This window comes from Branchiostoma lanceolatum, chromosome 14 (assembly GCF_035083965.1).
Source record: "Branchiostoma lanceolatum isolate klBraLanc5 chromosome 14, klBraLanc5.hap2, whole genome shotgun sequence".
Taxonomy (NCBI): domain Eukaryota; kingdom Metazoa; phylum Chordata; class Leptocardii; order Amphioxiformes; family Branchiostomatidae; genus Branchiostoma; species Branchiostoma lanceolatum.
The window spans coordinates 704,906-730,498 of NC_089735.1; the positions used below are offsets into that span (position 1 = coordinate 704,906).

At 43.0% G+C, this 25,593-nt stretch overlaps 2 protein-coding genes across 2 annotated transcripts; both read right to left on the reverse strand.

Annotated features, from left to right (window-relative positions):
* Positions 1-856: 856 nt before the first annotated feature.
* LOC136448645 (uncharacterized) lies at positions 857-24,869 on the reverse strand. The gene is made up of 19 exons (XM_066448283.1): positions 24,848-24,869; positions 24,462-24,530; positions 23,783-23,966; positions 23,345-23,495; positions 22,889-23,111; positions 22,217-22,356; positions 22,061-22,072; positions 8,186-8,352; positions 7,370-7,680; positions 6,448-6,687; positions 5,911-6,113; positions 5,037-5,354; positions 4,353-4,369; positions 4,116-4,201; positions 3,515-3,580; positions 2,612-2,677; positions 1,969-2,070; positions 1,357-1,573; positions 857-1,202 (listed from the first exon to the last, which is right to left on the reverse strand). Exons 1-19 carry the CDS (start codon positions 24,867-24,869, stop codon positions 857-859), a joined length of 2,940 nt encoding a protein of 979 aa, XP_066304380.1.
* On the reverse strand, positions 19,596-24,498 carry LOC136448624 (oncoprotein-induced transcript 3 protein-like). The gene is made up of 4 exons (XM_066448263.1): positions 24,462-24,498; positions 21,631-21,726; positions 20,142-20,516; positions 19,596-19,603 (listed from the first exon to the last, which is right to left on the reverse strand). Exons 2-4 carry the CDS (start codon positions 21,641-21,643, stop codon positions 19,596-19,598), a joined length of 396 nt encoding a protein of 131 aa, XP_066304360.1. The 5' UTR covers positions 21,644-21,726; positions 24,462-24,498.
* Positions 24,870-25,593: the final 724 nt, after the last annotated feature.

Below are 25,593 nucleotides of genomic sequence, written 5' to 3' on the forward strand. Positions count from 1 at the left end.
CTTATTGGGTAAATGACAACTATATCTAGATCGTTACTCATTGAGCTGTAGGTTCACACCATTTGCAATCATCTTTTAAACCTATCTTTTAAAAGTGATGATGCCTCACTATGGTCGCTTATCAACATATTCAGCTGAATATGTATATTTATCATTGAATAGCTGTCTATCAATCCATTCAATATTTATACGTGTATCTGATTATAAATCTTTGTATGCATATCGTTCGTTACTGCATCAATTCAACCGTGATTTTGTACTCATATAATATATATAATTAACACCTTACCCCATTAGCATGCAGATAAAATGTATACAATGTCCCATAACGATATCACTGGCCACTACCAGAACCCATTTCATTGATATGTCTTCACGTAAGTTACTACTTGTTTCAGATACTCTGTGTGTGTGTGTGTGTGTGTGTGTGTGTGTGTGTGTGTGTGTGTGTGTGTGTGTGTGTATGTGTGTGTGCGTATGTGTACATTTATATATAAATCTTCAAAATCAACAAACCCATAATTCGCTCAGAATGGATTTACGGCTAATGTTCACAAATCTATAACATTTACCATGATTTTAACCTTGTTTGTGTTTTCTTCAATCAAATTTGAATATCCCATCTCCTGCTGATTAGTGTCCTTCTGATTGGAGTAGAAAATATAGAGTAGCAATGATGTGTAATCTATGCTCAAAATGATGTTTTGTTTCTGGCGATTAGCGCATCCGTCACAGCATGTGATTACAATAATCAATTTCGGATCCGGAAACATTCCATGAAAAACAATGCGAGATTTTAAAGCATTCTGCTAAAACTTAGATATTATCAGATTCATGATGTGCGATGATGCCGTGATCATGGTCTGATTTTCATGGTCGCAGACTTCAGGGAGTACACATCCCACCAGCCGTCCCACATCACACCTTGCCCGCCCGGACAGGAGCTCCCACAGTTGCCCAGGTAGCGGCCGTTGAGGTAGGGATCGCACCAACGAAACCACCAGCCGCCCTGCCCGTACCGCTTTGAGCAACTGTTGTGGTCGTCGTAGTCGTCGTCATCGTAGTTGTAGTCTTCATCATCATTGTCCCTGTCCAGAGTGGAGAACCGTTGCCCGTTGCTGTAATGCATGGAGTTGCCGGCATCCCCAGTATAGCCGGACCTGGGTAGGTGCAGTCTGTAACCGAGCGCCTCATTGGACACCCTGGATGCAGAAATCATGTATTTTGTAAGTTTGGAATGGTATGAATTCCACATTTACACCAGGGCACATTACTGACACATGGTCAGTTATAATAATGATAATAGTATTCTTCTTAATATTCATCAGTTATGATGCATAATTTGCATGTTCTTACCGGAAGGTACTGTACTCTGCGTATTTAGTGTTGCCACTAAAATCTTCAAGGTCGATTCTTAATTTGTAGTTCTTCTTCTTTGTCAGGAAGTGGATGTTCTCGTTCCCAAGCCAGTACTCCCCACTCTTGTTCCCAAAGCCCTGTTTGTACTCCTCCCAGGTCCGGTTGAAGGGAACCGACCCGTCCTGCCGCCGCTGGATCACAGTCCAGCCGCCTCCTGCACAGGGATACCACGAGGAGAAATATAGCGATGTGTCGTGCTCAGATACATACTAACAATATAAAGAAATTAATGTTGATATATAAACATAAACTTCAACTCAACAATATTGTAGTTCATAAGTTGACATTTAGTGCACTTGATTCACCCATCCACAGTCATGGATGCGAAATCGAGCCGATAAAAGCAACTCAAACTGAGGGATTCGGCACAGAACTGTGTCCCTTGATAAACATAATTACGTTTGCAATTACTAAACACAAAAAATGTGTGTGTGTGTGTGTGGATGTGTGTGTGTGAATGTGTGTGTTTGTGTGAATGTGTGTGTGTGTGTATGTGTGTGTGTGTGTGTGTGTGTGTGTTTTATATTGAGCGTCTCATTTCAACATTACCTTCGCTATCCATGTCACAGTATGCCTCTACACTGGAGGAGGACAAGTCCAGGGTGTAAACTCCACTGGTGGTCTGTCCTGATGCGTGGTATGCTGCGCAATCTAATGGGTCGGGAGGACATTGGTGCATATGGTAAACTAACCATATCTAGGTTTGCACTTAGGGAACGTGCTTTCATTTAATTACTAGTATTCCCTGTATCGATATCTCCTAGCTGCGTACACCCACAGAAAAGTTGTCTTAGGCAAAATCATGTACGAAGTAAACTAGTCTTTTCAGTGTGCGTATATGTGGGATATTAATTCCAATGGCGTAAAGGTAAGAGCGTTTGGCTGAGAACCAATAGGATGCAGTTCTCTGACATGCCCCTTTGTGCCTTTGTACTCACATCGATTAGAGCACACATGGCTTTGGTACGGTAGAGGCGAAGATTTGCACATTCACCACCAAGTTTAGAACAAAAGTCACTCACCAGGAAGCCCAATTTTGACATTAGTCATCTCAAGACCTACTCACATACCAAATAGCATCAAAATCCATCCAGCCGTTTTAAAGCCATGCAAAACGGCTAACACACACACAACCACGCCGAAAACTGTATCTCATTTTTCATGGACGTTGAAACGTGTCTGAAGAACTTACCATCATCCCCGGGCAATGTGGGCTCCTCTTGGAATGTCCATGGTACCTGTACATGTGTAGTTGCGGCTGAAGCAACAATATTCTGATGTTATCACTTTAAATTGTAACTTTGCGACATGCAAGTGATGTGCAGATTTTTTTCAAACATGGAAATCAATACTTATCTTAGCGGCACATGTACAGAAATACTATCTATGCTATAGACAAGCAATGGCAACAAAAAATTATACTCAAACACATTCTATATCCTTCCCTGTAGGATATCAATAATGCCATGTTGTGCAGCACAACCGACTGAAAACCGTCAGTTGCCTTTGTTAGCAAACAGTATTTGCTTAAGTATTTGCATGCAAAATACTGCTTGATAAGACGGGACAAATCTGATGTTTATCTATTTCTTTACTTTAACGTCTAGACAATGTCATGTTAAAGAAATGCAGGTGGACAATAAGAACTAGTTTGCATGTTTCCAAAACCTGCTCCAATTGGACGATTGCTAGCATTTGCAGGAAGCTAGAAGTTTTAGTAAACCTGGAGGGCACTCAACTTTAGAAATATGATAGGCTAACGGTACAATCTAGGACATCCTAAGTGTAAATCGGCATGGCTACATGTCAGACCTCTGATACCATATCACATACTAGAACATTTATAAAACCACACTATCACACCATGTTGCCCAAAAGCTTTTTTCGTTTGTTTTTTCTATTTGTAATTGAAGTGGTGAATTCGTCATTCCATGACATTGTTTTTAACGTAGGATCGGCTTTATCATAAAATCAGCCGACGAACATGAACTTTTAAGCTGTTCAAAAACATATATAAAAAGATTGTTAAGATAAGAACGGCAGTGTGTCTGAAGTAGTGACGTAGTTACAGAATCTGTCTAATACATTAACTTACCAGTCGTGACCACAGTTGTTCGCGCTGTCGTACCAATCGGTATTGAATCTGAATCTGTAGAATCATCTGTAAATACAGGTTTGGTGGATTGTTTACATGTATGAGTTGATTTAAGGACATTTGTGATGTTGCATTGTGTCTTAAAAATGTAAACAGTCACGTTTTAGTGAGATAAACTCATTGATGGTGTTCTCCTCCCTTGTTATGTCGCATGATTCTTTATTAAACAGTTTCTCTTTTACAAGTTTACGGTGAAGTAGCATTTCACAATAGAGCTATCAGGTCCACGACTCTTGGAGCCTACAGTTGCGACTCTACCAAGTTTCATTGTAACAACTGGGAAACGTTGACTTCAGGAGTTCCACAAGGCACCAAACTGGGCCCTGTAATTTTCGTCTGTATGATCAACGACGCAAGTCAATCCCATGACGATCGATGGAAATATGTGGACGATTTAACACTCGGGGAAAACAGAAACGTGCGCAAACAGTCATACCTTCAGGATCAAGTGGATTCACTTGAAATATGGTCCAACACTGCGCAACTGAAACTAACCCTAAGAAATGTATGGTGCTGACTGTTTGTTTTATGAAGAGCCCACCTCCCCCTCCACCCATAACTCTCGGGGGTAAACCCCTTCTGACAGTGACCGTTGCTAAAGTGTTGGGAATCTGGTTGCAGTCTAATCTGAAATGGGACAAACAAGTCTGTGAGTCTACCAAGAAGGCCAACAAACGTATGTTTATGCTCCGGAGACTTAAGACGTTCGGTCTCTCGATGCCAGATTTGGTAACCGTGTACTGCGGCTATATTAGGCCTATCCTGGAGTACTGTGCACCCGTCTATCACCACAGCCTCACAAACAAACAGACAATAACTGTAAATGTACAAAGACGCGCATGCCGAATCATTCTAGGTCGCCACTACAATGACTACGCCACATCTCAACAACAATGCGGGCTTGAGACTTTGAAGGAAAGGAGAAACAACCTCTGCCGAAGATTTGCTGCCAGCATGGAAAAATCAGAGAGAACTGTAGACCTTTTGCCCCCAACCCGACTAGCGTCACATGGACGTAACCTCAGAAACTCAAAAACTCTGTCTCTGCCTACTGCTCGCACCACTAGGTTTAGTAACAGCCCAGTTCCATCACTTCTAAGGATACTTAATGAAACAAAATGACTCTGCTGCCTGAGCAGTCTTATGTTATGATTAATGGATTTAATGTTGTACATACGAGATGGTTTTTTAGAACGACAATGTTGTCAGAGTTGATTTTATGACAATAAGTGCAATGAGTGGAATAGTGCAATAATTTGATGTTTAAATGTGATTCGTACGATTTATGTCACAATAGACGCAATTCAGTCTACAAATGTAGTACTGCAAGTTCTGTTGATTAATAAAAACCATTTTTGATTGATTGATTGATTGATTGAAAAGTACTTCAAGCGGTTAACAGAAAGCCAGAAGGCTGAAGCAGTTGTATAGTTATAGTAACGTATCACATATTCCAACTTACCGATACAGACAACTCCAGCATCGTATTCATGTCCACACACTTGCCGCTTCGATGTCCACTCTCCGCACCCTTGCAGACTTGACCCAGTTCTACTGCAGTCAGACACCTCCCAAATCGGTCCAGTGCCTTCGCCGAAGGAGGCATGGTAGGTTGCCCGTTGCGCACCGGGGAACCCAAGCTGGCGGCAAACCACATTCGCCTGGCTTCGACCCCAATCCCAGCAGCTGCAAACCGTCCCCCACTGCCCGTAGTAGTAAACCTCCACCCTTCCCTCGTGTTCACCGGACCCACCAGCCAGTCGAACAGGTGGAACAGGTGCTGAATTGTTAGGCAGAAGAAGGACATGCATGATAGTTAGTAATATTGTTATAAATTTTATGTATATTGTTTAGAATATTTCAATGCAGTTCTTTTGTAATTGTTTACAAAATGCCTGTGCACAGAAAAAAACTTGACAAATAATTCAACTGATGACGTTTAGAATTTATCAGATTACAATATATCATGACATGCATAGATAAAGGGGGGGGGGGAGTTGATCACTTTCACGATCCCTTAGGGCAAATGTGCCTCAGCTCGATTTTCGATAAACATAGATATAACGTGCCTCTGGCTCTATGTCGAAGAAAATACACTGACAAATTATATGTATGGCAATTGTTTTTACTATGCTAGTCATTTGTTGCCTCATCTGGTCAACTTGTTCATTCACGTGGCAGAAAAGGCTAGGAACTAGTGAGGGGAAGTTTACAATATAATCAGACTCACTGCGACTGCAGACAACACCAGCATCTTCTCCGTGTTTGCAGTTATGGCTGTCCCATCCTTTATGAATGCAGTTTTGCAGACTTGTCTCATCTCCACTACAGGCTACGTCATCCAGCCAGATCGGTCCGGTCCCCTCCCCGAAGGAGGCGCTAGATGGCGCTGCTTCAGCTCCAGGGAACCCCAGCTGACGGCACGCCACGTCGGCGTTGTTTAGACCGAATCCATCGTCACAAACAGAGCCCCACTTTCTGTCGTGGTAAACTTCCACCCTCCCCTCGTGCTGTCCGGAACCGCCAACCAGTCGGATATCTTGTGAAAGTACAGAATACGATGGCTGTTTAATAAAAAAATCCCTGACCCACTTTCTGGAGGATTTAGTAGAAATCGTTATTGGATAGCCATTTAAATACTTCGATAATATGTAGGTGTGGACCACATGGAAGTAAAAAAGTCAAAGTAACTTTCATTGATGACAAAGCAAATAATTTACAATCATCCGGCATGTAACTCTTTGTAAATCGGAAAAACTCTAACCACCAACTATGTTTGAAAAACAACAACGTACTACTGCAAACAACTCCAGCATCGTAATGATGGCCGCAGTGATGATGACCCCATCCACCATGGCTGCAGCTGTGCAGACTTGACTCATTTCCGCTGCAGTCTACATTGCCCAGCCAGATCCGTCCGAAGAACTGGCCGAAGAAGGCCTGATTCATTACATGCTTGGCACCAGCGAACCCCAGCTGACGGCATGCCACCTCAGCGTCGGCTTGTTCCCATGTATCATGTGACTCTCCGCAAACCGTCCCCCACTCTCCGTTGTGGTAAACCTCCACTCTTCCCTCGTGGTCCGCTGATCCATCCACCAGTCGGACACGGGCTGGATAGAATAACGGAGTACAGGAGATGATATATTAGAAATATATGTTTCCTCTACAAGTCTCCAGGATTTTTCAATGATGAGAGGAATAAATAAATAGATAGATGTCTTCCACGAGGCTCGTTTTTTTAACAGGCAACTTGTGGGTGTTTTTGTAAGATGCACGTGGACTGACCTTGCCATTATGGCATGATCTAATTCAAAACCTTCTTGCGTGCTATTCTGCTCTGTTGCTTATTTTCAAATTTCAATAGGGATAGTCCCAGTAATTCTACGCAATCGGTGATGAATTAAACAAAATATATTTTCTAATCAACACGGATGTTGTAGCAAGCAATACCGATGACTTTCTAACGTTAAATTTCAAATATGCATGAATGAGAAGCATACATTGCATAATGTGAGATAATCAAAATATTCTGATGAAATATGTATGATATATACTTGTTGGCTGCGAGACGGTATATGTTCATGGTGTCAGGTTTGAATTGAATAATAAACCAAATCATCAAAGACAGTTTCTTCCTAGCTTTGCCAGTCATGAACGTATTTAGTACCGGACCCGCTTTGTTCCCTGTCAATTGGTCTGACTATTACCGTCTAGCATCAGAGCAAGCCAAGTGAAACGCTAGAAGGGAAAGGAACATATGCATGTAGCTGTTAGTGACTTGATCCTACTCACCATTGCACACAACCCCAGCATCTTCAGAATGCGCGCAGTCGTGGCTGCCCCATCCCCTGTGACTGCAGGTGTGCAGACTTGACTCACTTCCACTACAGCCTACATCGTCCAGCCAGATCGGTCCGGTTCCCCGCCCGAAAGAGGCCTCAGATGTTGCCCGCTCAGCACCTGGGAAGTCCAGCTGACGGCACGCCACCTCGGCGGCGCTGAGGCTCCACCCATCGTCACATATCGCCCCCCACTGTCCGTTGTAGTACACTTCTACCCTGCCATCGTAGTCCTCTGATCCACCGATCAGACGGGCACTTCCTGCACATGCGACGGCGTACAGGATACGGCTTAAATGAGTTAAGTCACCCCAAAAGTGCCATCATTTTCCTACCAATGTCAAGCACTAGGTATAGCAATTCGGCAATTTTGGTTTGCGACTAACTTACATAAGCAAATATGATACTCGACCATAAATGTATGATTAAAGCAAATGACAGTTAAGGTACAGAAGACATTTTCTATTGATACATACATGTAATCAAACTCATTTGTATGCACTTATTCGTTTGTATGTATGTATGTAGTAGACCTTACGAAAGTCGCTGTGCTTTTGTTGTGTCAATAAAGATCTCTAATACCATGCAATTGATAAAATGTTCAGTTGGCAGATCAAGCGATTGATATAAATTTTCCTAACGTTTTGTAAAATACCCTGGCAAATGAACTTGTTTCAATCCCTGTCAAAAGCCTGACGCTTGACCACATCAACCTCTGGTTAAAAGAAAGACAAGGGAAGACCAGAGAATAGATATATTTGTGATGAATTCGAACTTACTATTACAGACGACTCCAGCATCTTCATGATGTCCGCAATCGTGGCTACCCCATCCGCTGTGGCTGCAGTTTTGCAGACGTGTCTCGCTTCCACTGCAGCCTACATCGTCCAGCCAGATCCGCCCGGACCCCTCGCCGAAAGAAGCCTTGGTTGTTGCCTTCTCAGCCCCGGGGAACCCCAGCTGGCGGCACGCCACCTCAGCGTCGGCTTGCCCTTTCCATCGTCGCAGATCGCCCCCCATTCTCCGTCGTGGTAAATCTCCACCCTTCCCTCGTGGTCCACGGATCCACCAACCAGTCGGATATCTGATGATATGGATCCAAATATCATTCATTTGATATATAAATTATCTGATTTCGAGCAAGACAATATTGTGACAGAAAACAGTGACAGCTAAATAAAATAAATCGCGGAAAGACATTGTGACTGACTTATATCAAGGAAGCAAAAATCTCACCAACGGATGATCTTGGGGTAACTGGTCCGTGGTCTGCAAGGGAAAATTGAAAATTAGCTGTGAATGATAACTACTCTAAATGCTAACATATTGCTAGAGAACTTTGCTACTTGACACTTAGGCAACCAGAACAGTTCTGAGTCATGGCTGGTCCCAATCTTCTCACTTACCGTGGGTACAGATGGCTCGCACAATCTTGTTAATGTTGGTAAAATAACCCGTCGGATTATTGTAGAAATATGAGTGGGCCAGCTCAAACACACGGCCTGGATTGTTGTTAGTAATCTGCAATAGTTGGTCTGATCTCACACTGCTGCCCACACCGATGGCGAACACGGCCACTTGGTCCGCGGCCAGAGCCTGGGCTGCCGTGACCACGCTGTCAGAGGATCCGTAGTATGTCAGGACTATCATCACCTGCAAAGCAAAATGGCCATTTAATGTTATCTTCGTTGGTATCGCATGACAGTGCTATTTAACATCTTCAAAAACAGATCATCCTCAAGAACACGCCCTTATTATGCAGTATTATATGTACCAACTTGGTTACCTCAAATATTACTACAAACGCTTTCAAATGAAAATCCACTTACTTGTCTATGGCCTTGTTATACGGATTGTCCAGTTATCATGTGTATGTATACAAATATTGTCCAAACATTTGACACCCACCCTCGGAACGGGTGCGGGCCTCCAATTAGCATTCTGACGTGCGAAATCCATCGCAGATCCGATGCGCCTGTTGCTGCCCCAGCGATACCCGATAGCGTTAATCGCCTGAACTGTAGATTCCTGATCATCATAATCTCCCAATTTGAACTCCAGTCTGCATTAGGAATTACAAATGGTCAGATTTGCCATAGATGGGAATTGTGTAGCAAAACCTGAGCCATGGGGATAGTTATCTTTACCTGTTTGCAGGGGCGATATCTAACACACTCACTCACTCACGCACGTACGCACGCACGCACGCACGCACTCACTCACTCACTCACTCACCCACTCACTCACACTCACTTACTCTCACACTCACTCAATCACACTCACTCTCACAATCACTCACTGACTCAATCACTCTCACTCACTCACTCACTCACTCACTCTCTCAGTAAATCACTCTCTCAGTAAATCACTCACTCACTCTCACTAAATCACTCACTCGTTGATGTTATGTCAGGGTGCAGCGCTCGTGAGTGCGACTCGCATACAACATGTATGCGACCAGTTTTTTGAGAATGCGACTAGATTTAAAATCACGGTCGCACGGTGCGACAATCAAAAAATAAGACTTACGCCAGGATAATGGCTGCAGAACTAAGCGGTAAGCCGAAAATATCTAGGTATTCAAACGCTAATCTCCAAGCAGATCTATAGGTTGCATAAAGACCGTATCAAACTGGCAGAGGAAGTACGTTTCGCAACGGATTGCATTACAAGCTCCTTCTTCCAGTTGGATACGGTCTTTGCAATCCATTGGGTCTGGTTGGAGACTATTCCAACGCTACCGCGAATATCGTCGGTGAATTTTCTATCATGTTCCCACACCCGCGGTACAATAACTATCCGTTCCTAGTGGCAAAGTTACCCATAGAAATAAAGGATATAAGTTTCTCTCCTTTGTGGTGTATTTGTTTCATTTGTAAAATGTTTCAAACGCCAGAAAATTGTCAATGAAAGTGAGCGCTCGCCGGGCGCTCGCTGTGCCCGATGGCGGCCATGATGTTTATGAAAAATAGACCGCAGCACAATGAAATGCCATTTTCCTGTGGTCATTTTTACACCTGTTCAGCGATGCTTTTTACGATCAGAAATCGATGAATCAATTCAAGTGGAGTTTTATTCCCAAAAATATCAAATTTTCCTTTTTGGTCACCGGTATCATTTCAAAGCTCATTTTGAAATGATACACGTTGTTATGGGGCTACTTTCATTCTGCTGCTGTCTATAATGCACAGGCGCGAATCACAAAGCTTTCTCCATGCGGTCGGCCTGTCATTGGATGGCCGCGCCGCGCGGTCCTGACGCGCGAAATTTGAACTGCGCGTTTCGAAGGAACCGAAGATATTTGAATGGGCCGGCACAAACAGATCATTTTTGATACTATTGAGCAAGAATTTTAAGGATATTAAAGTATTTTGGATTATTTGTAGACAGAGAGTTTGGGTAAAAAGAAAAGAAATGCCTGTAAAAATGTTGAACTTGATGCCTTGCCACCAGTGAAGTTTCAAATTATGGAATGTGACTTTATTTGTTTTGGTCATGAACCCAATAGATAACTTTTAGAGTTATCTATTTATTTATCATTCAAGGTTATGTGAATCATTACCTGCCTTGTTCCAAGTAAAAAATACAATTGTGTATTTTTCAACTTGTTGAACTTGAGGCACCGTGGCCCCCGGATAGGGGCCAGCTGGGGAACCTATGCCCAATTTTTCTAAAAATCCCTCTAACTAGTATCATTTAGTATGTAGTTAGGTATGGAATGAATTGAATTGCCAATTGTTCTGCACCATCAATGTAGGCTTTTATATTTTATGATCTATTCAAATACTTTATTCCTGGTTGTTAACATTGATTAATACTATTAATAGGAGTATTACTTGGTATGGCCAAGACTTTTGCTTGTTCTTCCAACTTTTTGTAGTGGTGCTCCTAGATTTTTGCTGGTGCTCCTAACTTTTTTGAGTTAGGAGCGCAGTGCTCCTAGGCCTAAAAGTTAGTCTGGAGCCCTGCGGGTGTCTTCGCTCCTTATAAAAAAGGACGAACCCCTTCTTTGACTGACTTCGTTTTGCCAGTCTTGGCCATGTAGATATTTTACCATGCTGTCCCTCCATCTTATATACGCCCGCCCTTTCTGTTACCTCCACTCTCTTTGTGTCCACTCTATAGCTATAGTTGTCATTTAGCCTTGCTAAATGTTCTGCCCAGCGGTTCTTGGCTGTATTGTTAACAGTTAGTGTAATGATGTCTGTGACGCCTATTTGGAGTCAAATCGACGAGGGTTTTTTTTTTTTCTGTCAAGATTCCTTGCATGGTCCTTTCCATCTGCCACTAAGCAATGCTGATCATTTACGTTTGGTTAGTTCCCATGTCTCACTGCAATAGGTGAGAACTTGGAGAATGTACTCAGTCTGGTTAAAAACGTTCCTCTTGAGTGTGATGCTAGCCTTCCTACTTCTCATGATGTTGTACACTATACCGAAAGCTGTGTGATTTTGGGCAGTAGACGTACCTATTTGTATATACTAAGACAAAATATGCAGGCCAGCAAGGATGTTACACTGACTTCAAGTTCTAATGTGGGGATGAAGGTTGGATGCCATCTTACCCCTATAACCCTTGACCCCATACATCAGGCCACAAACGTGGCTATAAAGGCCTGGTCGGGTCAAGTCAAATCCTTTATCTATTCTCGATAGCTTATTCAATTGTTTTGGATTTACATCAACCTTTGGTTGTCAACTTCACTTCTACTAGGCTACTCACGTATTTGAGTGTTTCCACTGCATCGCGCCAACCCTGGTGTCAGTCAGACTAATGGTAAAAGCGTTGACCACTGAGACGGCAACACGTTTGGGGTAAAAAAAACTAGTGTCCAGAACGAGGAATATATCCGGCCTCAAGCCACAATGTCCGGGCCCTGGAGGCCTTTCTGAAGTGAAAAAAAAAGAATGCTATGAAGGATTAAAGGAAGGATTGAGTATGCACTAAAATGAACAGCATCTGGAAGTACTAATTGTGAACTTTAAGGTTTAACAAATGGCCTAAAGGTGCCCGTTGGCCATCAGTTTATGTATTACCGAACTACTCCGAACTACAGTACTGATTTAGTGTCTAAAACGATGTTTTGAGATATCAGTTAACAACGATATTTAGAGGCAACGTTGTTCAAAGGCATTTTATTTCCTTTCCCCTTTTTGTTGTGCCATATGATGATAGAAACTTGTTCGAGCTTTCAATTTGCATGTGCAGTTCATGAACTGTAACTTAACGATGAAAAAAAAGGTTGACAACCGATTCTGCGATGAGGAACAGGGTTCACAAACACAGGTTTCTCACCAGGCCTTGGGCTTGGCGTCAGAGGGGGCGTTGGGCTGGTTGTAAGAGGCGGGTCGGTGGTCGGTGTTGACGGTGGGCTGGGACTAGGTGTTGGTGGTGAAGAACAGCAGCACTGTAAATGGATCATATATGGTTGTAAGGGGATGCAGATTAGGCTGTGTCATTTCAATTTTAACTGCAGGACATGTTCTCCCAAATGGTTTTAGCCTTCTTCTCTCCTTTGGATCCATGAGAATGTACCAATTCATATGCAATTCAAAAGAATAATGAAGAGTCGCAGGGCCCTGAGAGTTGTAGAGGAGAAAAATGAAAAGTTCAGGGAAACACCTGGAAAATGAATCTTGCATTCAATAATCAATTTTAAAATGTCAAAGTCTTGGGTATATAGAATCTGTGTGGAAAGTGGCAGAGGAACATGCCATATCCCTTTTACGACGGATCACTACGTCCGTATTCACCCTGCATTTCGCAAGCGAGAATCATTGTCATTCTAGTCTAGTAAATTTATGATGCGCACATGAAGCTGATAGGATACCATAGGATACAGGCCTAGGTCTGCAGAACATGTATAGCACAGTGCGGTTGCGTCGAGTCAACAATTAGCTTTCAATTCATTGTTGAGATCACGTATTGTTGAATTACATGGTTAGTATAATAAAGAAGTGACTGTAGACATAACTTACCGACCCAGGAGGCCCAGGCGGACCGGGAAGACCATCTCTTCCGTCTCTTCCCGGTTCTCCTCTTTGGCCGGCCAAACATCCTTGGAAGACACAGACATTCAATTCCACAATAATGTCTAGTTACAGAAACATCCAAGATGTCATTGGGAATGAGGTTTCAGTAGACCTCAAGATTCCTACGAAGCCAACGCGTAGGGATGGAAGAAGCGCAAAGCAACAGATATTTGTGAGAAGCAATAGTTGCTTGTAGAGCTAGTAGTATATTGATTCAAAGATAGTCGAACTACAATGTATCTGGTGTTTAGATTGCAGAGTTGCAAATATTCACAGCTAAGAGGATTTTCTTCAGTATATCAATGCAAATTGAGCAGACCGGGTCTAGAGAGTAGCCTATATATAGCTACATCGGTTGCCACGGGCCTGATAGAATCAAAAGTGTGACTGCAGTCGAGCCAATCTCCTGGACCCGCAGCTCATGACACGGTTTTATCCATCAACTATGGTCGATTACAAAATTTAGCAGATATCGTGTAAAGAAAGGAGCCTACAAGGTCCGAGGAATTTCGTTCCCAACGACTCTTGCAGGCTCCGTGCTGCCCAACAAAACCTTCTGCACAGGTTTACAATGACGTCATGTCCGGTCAGGCTGATACCAGAGTGCAGAGGCTCAGGTACCCGGAGCTGTGGGGACTCCAGGTGGCATTCTGACGCATGACTAACAACCCCTCCATTCACAAACATGTGAACAAGTCTTGGAGAAGATGAAGTCATGCAGCCTCATCGGAACATTGACCAGAGCAGATGAGGCCGTGGGCAACAGCCCTGTCTGTTTTCGATGCAGACTGATTTGTTTTTAAAAATTCTCCCTAAGCTTGTTTCGGATCACCTCGCGAAGCATTGTGAATAATTAGTGAAGTCGGCCGTATGCAATTGTTATGGTCTTGATTCAAATAAATCATATCCATGCTGAAGTAAAAGGGTAAAAGCACATTCAAATGAGTGTCATATCCTTACCCCCTAGAGTCGTCGGCAGTGTAATCTTGTTCGCAAAATTTCCGGCGTTGGACACAGATCTCTTTGCTCGGTGATGCACTTCAGCTCCGTACAGGAAGGTGGCGCTTTTGCCACGTCCCGCTCCATTCTGCTGCTGACGGTTGTTCGGGCCCTGAGGACCGACCTGTCGGGTGACATCAGATGCGCTCAATTAACTCAGTTTTATGGGGATGACGGCGTCGGTGTGTGTTTAGAAAACCAGCCGGTCGGTAAAATTGTAGCCTCGCTCGTCAGGACGACAGGTTGGCAACGGACCAACTCTGTCAACCGTGCATTTTGGACCCATTTGTCGGGCCTGCTGGTTCAGGCTAAGAGCCTCAAGGGACAGATTTTCTCCTCAAAGCACCTTTGCGCGCACACACGGTGAACTTTGTACTGATACGACTGAAGGACTTATTATCAATTCTTAAAGTCTGATATCATTAGTTATGCTTAACAAAATCTTACAATTCAACTATACAGTAGTTTGCGCTGTGACACTAAGTTGCTCATAATAATACTCCGTTTCTTTCACTCATTTTGTTTATTTGTTTCTTTGTCAATAAATCAGCACGTTGCACGTTTTCCAAATTTAGATAAAGCTCAGATGAGGCATAGCTTTAAGAGCAGATCAACAGGCATTCTACCATCACCAGAGCTACGTTTTGTTTTACACTTGGCCTGTTTTCGGGGGTGGGGTGGTGGTTACGTGCGAGTTGAACAGGAAACTGTGTACAGCTCATTACCTACACAGGTACTGCGTTAGCTCCTGTGATCTAGTATATATCTTAGCGGTGTTCAGGGAAAATTACAGGTAGAAATGCTAAATAACATAATCTGCACAGAATAAGATTCATGTTAATTTTTCAGCGTTCTGAACCACCACCCCGAACCATCGGCCCGAAAACGTAAATCGTGAGAGAAATACACTAGATCGCCATGCGCTGTAGGGGTAGAAATACTGAGTAAAAACCCAATCTGAACACTATTGTATCCATTTCGATTCGTCGTCCAGCGTCCTAACGCATCGGCCCGAAAATGTAAATCGCGGGTTATTCGTAAACAAACAAACAAACTAGTGAGCATATGAAATACAGCAGATCGTCATGTGTTAAATATCTGCCATACCTGCATGTCCAGGTGTTCTCTCCACTGTCGCATCTCCTGCATCTGGACTGTCATTTCGGTCAGCTGTCCCTCCAATTCCTTCATCTGCGTTTCCTTCATGATCAGGTGCGACAGCTGGGCTTCCATTTCCTTCAGGTGCGCTAGCTGAGACTTGACTTCGCTGAGTTCCGCCCCCTGCCTCATCATTACAAACATGGTGACAAACATGGTGAGGAAACTGACAAACACCACCACTGCTGCTACAATCAGCGCTGCGATTATGCCAAGCCGGTCCCTCCCAGTCTCGGACCTCTCTGAGCCCATCGTTAGAGATTTCTACACGAAAAACTAAGTGCACGTCGATCCACAGGCAAGCCCAGCCCGCCCGAAAGAACTGGTATGATAGCACTTTGAACCCAACTGTGCTATTCCCCCACTGGTTAGAGATATCGTTTCCTCATACGTCATTTATACTTTTATGCCTGAGGATTCGGGGCATATCGGAGATTGTCGGGCCAACCCGACAAACGACGAGTTCAAACCGAAGTTTGACGAAGTAGGCCGATTCGTGCCCGATGATTCCCGATTGCCAATTTCAAGTCACTCGGCACGAGGAAGAAATACCAATCTAATTGGCGCGCCAGGTGCCCGAGGGATGGCTTGTTTTTGGAAGAAAGGTATCGTTTAGATAACTGCAATCTCTTATTTTGTGAATGAGATTTTACAGATGCGATGTAGGTGTGGCTTTTTTCAGATATAGAAAAGGATATTGTGATTTCTAGTAACTGATTTTGTAGTTTGGTTTTTGCCTTTATTCTGCCAATAATTACTGGGGTCACTGGAGCCAGCGAGAGGTCGTGTTTTGTCTATTAATGCCACAGGCGGAGTCTCAATGCTGTAGGAATATCATCCCCGAAAGACAACGAGTACAAAACGAAGTTGGCCGAATGCTCCCGATTGTCTTGCTAGGAATGGTCATTGTAGAGGAAGTGGCTATATATTGTCAAGTGAAATAATGAACACTAGTACTTGCCTATTATTGCTATCACTTCCTTTGTAGTTAAAATCTGCGTACGAATTAACAATCATCATTTGAAATCTTGACATGGTTACTTAAGTTTGATTTATTTTAGGCTTAAATTCATATCCACATCAGTAGCACCCTGACCTGTGACCTCACCCATTTTCAGGGAGAACCGGTTTTAGAGACGCGAATTAATGCAGCCGCCAACGCAGTCGTGTTTATACAGAAATCACTGTCGTGTTTGATGTATGAAATAGCTCAAAATAACCCTCATGTCTTTAGATTAAGCCGCAAAGAATGCCTTATTACACTATACCAGTAACCAATCATTTGGTTATATGCCGAACATCGGAGATCGTCGGTTTTGGCCGGACAGACGACAAGTATAAAGCGAAGTTAGGTGAATGCAAATGGGCCTGGTGATTCCCGACCACCACGGTTAAAAGATTCACTTGGCACATAGGGTACCAGCACTTCTGCCTAACTACACAATCGCCTTAACCCGAAATTGCGAAATGGAACGAAATGGAACGAAATGGAACGAAATGGAACGAAATGGAACGAAATGGAGTGAAATGGAACAAAATGGAACGAAATGGAACTAACTAAAGCATATGTAACATTATGAATTGAAATACCAGTAGATAGCGAAATATAAGAAACGTTGAAACATTCACAGTAGACGGGAAAAGGAAGCAAATACATATTAATATAATGTGTTTTATTTCTTAAATCTGTTTGATAATAATAAATACATTCCATTTCGTTCCATTTCGTTCCATTTCGTACATTCGGGGGACCGCCTCAACAGGCACGTAATACACCAGTTCACTGCAACCTCCGACCTGTGAGCACACCGCCTGGGTTCAGGGCAGACCGGTTTTAGGGAGGCGGTGTGCGGCTGATTGGTACAGCCTGAGGGGTGCATCGCTACCAAGTTTGAGCGGAATTGAGTGTTCTGTTTATACTCTAATCAATGAAGCATAAAGTGCCTCTTCGACGGTCGGTTTGAGAGACGCAGTACGGGATTGATTGCTACAGCTTGAGGGTTTGGCTGGCTATTTGCCAAATTCTAGTGCTGAAGTGAAAACTGTCTGCGCACAACTACAGCATTCTGCTGGTTTTAAAACTCTCAATCCAATCACAGTAATAGAAAGTAAAAAGTAGAGGTGATCGAGTCTTAAAATAGCGATACATTTCTTAATGGCCCAACACTGGGGGATTTTGTTGATGAGACACGTTGGAGAGATTTAATCAAGCTCAATCAGTTGCTTCGCAGGCGTCGTCTTATTCTGACTCAAAGACATCTATTGCACCGTGTGTCTGCCCCAATTCTAAGGGTACATGCATATGCTGCGACTGACCGACACCCACCAGTTCCCCTATAATGCTTAAATTCACCAACTACATGTGTTAAGTACCTATATTACTTAGATTCAGACGCTTGAACTTTTTTCTTGGAAACCCGCACTTTATTCCATAGGAGCAAAAGAGGTCAACGACACCAATATAATGTATACTTATATATAGATGTACGATTAGGTGGGTACTAAAACGAATCATTGCGAGCAACTGTACCACAGATTGATATATGCCTCTGGGGCTAACCTTACGTCATATATATATATATACAGAACCCTAACAAAACAGCATTGAGTACCCCAGGGAATACATAAATCATGTTGTTCAAAACATTAAGGAAAACTCCCCGACCACAGTAGTATGCAGTATGCACGAAAAATGGAAAAAGGAGACTACATTTTGCAAGAACCACCCCTTTAAAATTGCAAGTAGTGTATTAACTAGCCACAAATAAACTACAAATAGAATGAGAATTAGACATTACATGTAGCATAATGAATTGAAATATATATCGACATGAAAATTATCTCATCGGATAAAACCATTCTTCGGAATTTGCATGCAGTTTTCCTTATTCATCAAAAATATATTTCTACAAGCCTTGTCAGTTTCCATGTTAACAACATGTTAACATGTTAACACTTCCATGTTAAGATGTCCATCCATGTTAACACTTATGTATATACCATATATGATGAATTGCTGTTTTTTTCTAATTGCCTACAGCTATCCAGCTAACGTTTGCCATATACCTATCCTTCTTATGGAGATGATACACCTTTATGATATTAATAATCATAATCACGAATCCTCACCATAGCGGCAGCTAAATCAACAATGTTTGTAATTGTACGCATTTGATGGCTCTAGTAATAAAAGTAATGGCAGCTACATGTGTACATAAGCCCCCAGCTGTAGCCTCCGTTGCAGTCCTTCCCACTAACAGGATCCAAAGCAGATACGGGGCCTCAAGCAGATACGCCCCCCCCCAAAAAAATGGACAAAAAAATCACTAAAAAATCGCTAGTGGGAAGGACTGCAACGGAGGCTACCCCAGCTGTCTCTGTGACGAGTTTGTCACTACCGAAACTAACTACAGTTCACGACACTAGTTGAGCACATGGCACCCATATAGAGTTCGTTACTCAGTTAGCTGTCGGTTTCTACTAGACGAACTTAATGATAGCATTTCAAACTAGCTTTTTAAATTGTGATAATACCTCACTATAGTTGCATATTGAGGATCACTGCATATAATGCATATCTATCGCTATTCATATGAAAAGGTAGTCATTTCTTCAGCAATTGTATAAATAACGAGTCTCTATTGCAGTCACTATTTCTGTCAGAGATTATTTACTAAAGTACATGAAGAAATTCACTGCATGCTAGCAATGTGCTAACATTTATCCAGCTACGGGCCCATTTTTGGGTTACACTAAAGCACACCCGTACGTTGCTTTTGGGAACGTGAACGTTCCTTGTTTACCAGGATTACGAACTATATTCTACAATTTTTACTTTTGTGGTTCCATGTCCTACCGCAAATGTCCAAGTTACTGATATATGTACTGACTAAATCTAAATAATGTCAGTGCAATTGATTATGTTGCCAGTTCTTATTGAGTTGTTGTATACCAGGCACGAGTGTGACCTTTCAACGGACTCCATGTTCTTTAAGGACCTGGAAAAGTTAACACACCATAGTCAATGTAGTGCCTTCGCTTTTATCCAAACAAAAAACAAAAACTTTTGAATGGATGTTAGGCTAGAAGATTTATAGACTGTAAATTAATGTAAAGTAGGTGATAAAAGAAAAGTGAATATATGGTTCCGTCAATTTAAGTCGCGTAGTTACGTAGAACATACCAATATATATATATAGGAAGTTCGAATTCCGATAATTTACCCATAGATCCAAGCTCATCGCTGCTAATGTGAAATGCATGCTTACAGAATGGTGAATATCTAAAGCCTGTAATCATAAGTAATCATAAGTAATCAATTATATACACAGCTAACAATGATAACACATAACAATAATTTCACACATCGGATATTTCTAAACACTTTAAGCCATAAATGTCGAACATCAATCGTCCTAAGATAAAGATCTTTCATTGTGGAACGCCTGTTGCTGACACGATTATGGTCTACCGACGGAAATTAAAGCAGCCGACTGGACTCGTCCTAAACGTTATACAACAGAGGAAATGACTCACCTGTGTCACCACAATACGCCAGGTGGCACGCAGGAGCCCTGGGCAGCCTGTAGACGTAGTACCCGGCACGGCACGCCTTCACCTGGATGGTTGTTTCCCACCTGCAGGGGTTACCGGTATAGAAAGCGCACACCTGACGGGACACTGCGCCGTCGGCAGCTGTCGGATGTGCGCCGTTCATCCACATCGGAGCGTGTGTGCCACAGACGGTAGTTGTCGCGGGGCGCTGTGTCGGCATGTTGGTTCCGGCCGGACCCATGAAGCGGTACCACTCGCCGTTGAAGCCCCTGTCACAGCGCAATGGGTTGTCCATGCCGTGGTTGACGTTCCTCCATGCTTCATTCAGCACACGGTACACACCCGGGTGGCAGGGATCTGCACACGTGATTGGAAATTGGTGTCAGAATTCGGAAAGGTCCTACTTATAAACGAAATTACTTATATCAACAGCGCTTACTGTAACAGTTGTAGTTTTGTTTCGGGATGTTTTCATGGTCGTACCCGTCAGTAAACCCCACATTTTATTAGTAGCATGGGCTATCATGATGACTTACATTATTTGATGGACGTTACAATAAAGGGTGCCCAGCCTTCTCGGGAGACAACTATTTTCGTGATTCAATAAAGTAACAATTGCAGAGAGCCCTGACTTTGTGGTAAAAAATGAATGCTTCACAGAAGAAAAATGACCTAGCTACCTAATGACGTAAGTTATAACAACGCACGATCTAAATAATTCCAATGGAGGTTACGTGGACAGAAATCAACTGGTCTCGTTTGGCCTACACCAAACCAAACCAAACCATAACCATTAACGTTTGAAGTTAACTTTACAAGCAAGGCTACAAAAGATCGCTAATAGAGTAAGTAGCAGTCAGTCAAAGTGTAGCAGCTTTCGGACCTAAAATGTGGTCTGCTAACTGAGCGACAGTGAGTAGTTCCTATCAGAAAAGTTATGTTGATAATATGGTGATAATGTATATGACAGAACACAATGAATAATTATCGCGGATGAACTTATGAAGATATCATAACACGTCTATTACTATAATGTTTCTAGGCTATTTAGTGACGCAATACTTGTATGCAATTTTCTATTTCTTCCGCGAGGGTAAGTAGTCCTTTTAATGAATCCGGGCGTAGACACCCCTTGCGAGAAAGCTTGTCGCTGGAGGATACAACTGTGCATCTTCGTAAGTTTAAGCCAGCGTTTCTTCTTACTGGTTTCGAGGGCGTAATGGGCTACCCCAAAATCGCACAAATCCATGTTATAAGTTTAATTTCAGAATAGAACCTTCCCGGTTTTGCCGCCTCGCAAAAGGCACGTTCCCTGGGGACGGCGATACTCTCTGCACGAGGGTTTATTCCAAATTCATTCTAAAGAAAAGCTTAGCTTAGCTGCTGTCATCCGAACAGAGCATGTTTCATTAGAATTCCGACAAATATGGACATCGAAGTAAAACGGAGTCTAATAATTTAAGTAACCTACCATTAGGATCCATCTGCTCTGCGGTTGTCCGGGGCAAGGTTGTCGACCAAGTTGTTTGTAGCGTTGTTTGCTCCGTTGGAATCGGGTTGGAAGATGCTAGAAAGATACCGACCTTCGTTACTTCTAAATATATATTACAGTTTGCGTTTTGCGTGAAAGTGATGGAGATCAAGCATTTGTGAATAAATATACAAAGGTGCCGAATCAGGCAAAACTGAGATACAAGTCAGTTGAACATTCAGCAACTTAAACAGTTCCCTCTAGCTCACTTAACGCACCGGTAATCTATTAACTGAAGTGACCTCCTTAAACGTCTGTGTCATCGACCTAACGTTGGTAAATTTAAAGAATAAGATTCGAAAAAGATAAGGAATAAGCTTCCTAACTACGAGTAAGTAACAGACACATGGTATTCCTCACCAGTACAGACAACTCCTGCATCCTCCCCATGTCTGCAGTTATGACTGCCCCATCCCCTGTGGCTGCAACTTTGCAGGCGTGACTCGCTTCCACTACAGGCTACGTTATCCAGCCAGATCTGCCCGGTCCCCTGCCCGAAAGAGGCGCAACATGGCGCTGCTTCAGCTCCGGAGAACCCCAGCTGACGGCACGCCACCTCGGCGTTACTTAGAGACCAACCGTCGTCACAGATGGTTCCCCATTGTCCGTTATGGAAAACTTCCACCCTCCCCTCATGGTCGCCAGAACCACCAACTAGCCGTATGTCTAATGATGTTAACAGGAATAAAATAGTCGTGGTGTCACATGTGTCTTAATGAAGCCATATACATGTAGAGGAAGTACGGGTAGTACAAAGAAAAAGGAAAACTAATGTAAAGCAGCTGTATAATCCAAGAGTATAAAACAAGATATAGACATTAAACCAGCCCTAGGATCTGCCTGATGTTTGCTTCTGTTCAGGTGGCTCACACGTCAGAAGTTCTTTGTGCTTATCTTTACATAGTAAGACCATCTTTTCTAAATCAATTACAAGCAGCCAATAAAGTTTCTGACAAATCCTCTTAACATCATGTGTTTGAGCCTTAGAGATCTTCTATTCATTGCCGAAATGATTAGCCACAATTGCCATTGGTTGATTGCCTAGTATCTTTTTTGTTGGTTCCCTTTTTTCACACCAATTCAAAATTGAAATTGATTTGTTACGTAATCATCTAAAGTGGCATACAATAATAAAACGGCAAAAACTAGGTCTACATGCATTATGGACTCAAGCATTTCTACGTGGCTCTGTACTAACCACTGCAAAGTGCGCGAACAGTCCGGTTGATGCTCTCAGCCAGGACGTTGAAGTCGGCCAGCTCGAACACCCGGCCCGGTTTGTTGTTAGTTATCTGTAGCAGTTCTGAGTGGTCAAAACTGCCCACACCAATAGCGAACACGGTTACTTGGTCCGCGGCCAGAGCCTGGGCGGGCGCGACGACACTACCCGATGACTTTCCGTCGGTCAGAACTATCATGATCTGGAAAGGTTTTAAGATATATTTAAAAATCTAATTCCTCTTTCGCTAATTCTTCTTTGCTGGCATCTTACAAGACAATAGTAACAAAAAGATAATAGTAACAATAATGATTAATCACTCCCGAAAGTGATCTCATTTATGTATGGGTAATATTAAAGGTTATCGTTCAAAGTCCCAGGGTTGTCTTTGAAGAAATTTACGTCAATCATCAAGTCGCAACATCTTGTGCCTACCTTTGGAACAGGTGCAGGCCTCCACGCGGCGTTTCGACGTGCGAACTCCAGCGCAGACCCGGTACGCGTGCCGCCGCCCTGGCGTGTCATGGTGCCGATGGCGCTGACGAAAGATGCCTCGTCAGGATGATCGCCCAGGTTACACTCCAGTCTGTATTGTGGGTTTGAAATATGTCACTCCGTCAGTACGTTTCAGTCCTACAATTCCGGCATATATGGCCGTGGACAGCATTTAACTAATCTGGCACCGGAGCAACTGTGACTGTTTTTCCAGAAAATCTTGCATCTATTCAATATCTCTGCTAATTCTTGTTGAAAAAGTTGGAATATTATGATTTGCCTACGTTGGTCCCCTGGAAAGGCAAGATTAGTGTAAAGTTGTCATAGAAAAAAATATATATATACTGGAAAAAAAATCATAATGGCAAAAGCACTTACGTGACACCGGATGAGTATTGCAGCACACCAACTCGCGTGTCAGTCAAACCGATTGTGAACGCGCCGACCACTGCCACAACGAACTGTTTGACTGCATCGAAGTCGGAAATGCTCACACTGCCAGATCCGTCCAGAACGAAGAACAGGTCTGAGCTCACATTGCACGGCTCAGGTGGTGGGAATGCTGTTAGATAGGGAATATTATGTGCAGAGTTAAAAGATAGTGCCAAGTATGCTGAATGAGAACAATATAAGAGTAATACACCACTACTATTTCACCATCTTTTTCTGTAAACTGACATCATACACATCGACCTGTGCAAATTTTCAAATGGTATTCTCATTGATGCCGCCCGCAAATGTACCGATGGAAGTGAAGACTTTTCTTCATCTGGTATATTATTACATTAAAGAAATTATGAAATGAAATTGAATCGCTCAATGAGTAGCTACGTTGAAAGGGTTACGTTTATCGATGACGTAAGCCAGTTGCACTTGGACCACCTAACATAGCATTTACTTACTGAATATTGGATCCCTACCATTAACAATGACTGCTACCGTGAACACGCCCATTTCACAGTTGTGGCTAATAACAAAGGATCCACCATACATTAAGTAATGTTTTGGAACCCCCTACTGTCTTGTATTCATCAGTTGCTTACAAAAGTTGCCTTACCAGGGCTAGTGGTCGGTTGCGGACTGGGGCTTGCTGTAGTAGGTTGGATGTTGATGTTGAACAGCAGCACTATAGAACATGTAATGTGGTGGTCATTTGAAAGCTTATGTATGCAAACAGCATTTCGCTGTCATTGTGAAATGGAATGCATGGATGATTAGTGTTCTGCTCTTTTTTTAATTTTTATTAGGGACCCAGTTGTACCTGTTCAATATATGTGGCCAATGGGTCAAGGGTTTTTCAGTGAGGGTTGTTGGATCAGTTATATACTGAAGAAAACCATAGGCCTGGTTGAAACGTCGATGAGTCTTCCTTTCAAGTCCGGAGAATGATCAAGCTGGGGGCACAATTAATCTAATTCAAGATTGCTTTAAGCATCACCTAACAGGCATCGTTCATCATTGCCATGCGTGCATTTTATGTACATCAATTTGTACTTACATCGCCGGGGGGTCCGGGTGGTCCAGTCTGACCGGGTGGCCCAGTCTGACCTGGAGAGCCAGCGGCCCCGGGGTATCCACGCGGTCCTGTTGGCCCGGCGGGGCCAGGAGGACCAACTGGGCCGGTGAGACCATCTCTCCCGTCCCGTCCGGGTTCTCCTTGGTTCCCAGCCAAACATCCTTAGCACACACAACATTCATTAAAAAAAAACATCTAAGAAGTTATCAAAACCAAGTCATTAGGAAAATATCGTTTTCATTGAATTGACTGCATACACGCAACAGTTAAATCCATGCCAGGCTGTCGAATGATAAGGTTGAATAATTCAGACCAGCATTTTCTTGTGTGAAGTAAGTGTAAGCTTCAACTTAACACTTGGATACAAAGTTTTCATTTTCAAAAACGTCCCATTTTTCGAGTTTGATTTAATAGAATTATTGTCAGAAAGGAGCCTACAAGATCCGAGAAATTTTGTTCCCACGGACGTAAGAGAATCAAAAGTACGACTCTTGCAGGCTCCGTGCTGCCCAACAGAACCTTCTGCAGAGGTTTACAATGACGTCATGTCCGGTCAGGCTGATATCCGAGTGCAGAGGCTCAGGTACCCGGAGCTGTGGGACTCCAGGTGGCCTTCTGGCGCATGGCTAACAACCCCTCCATTCACAAACACGTGAACAATATCAGAGGAGAT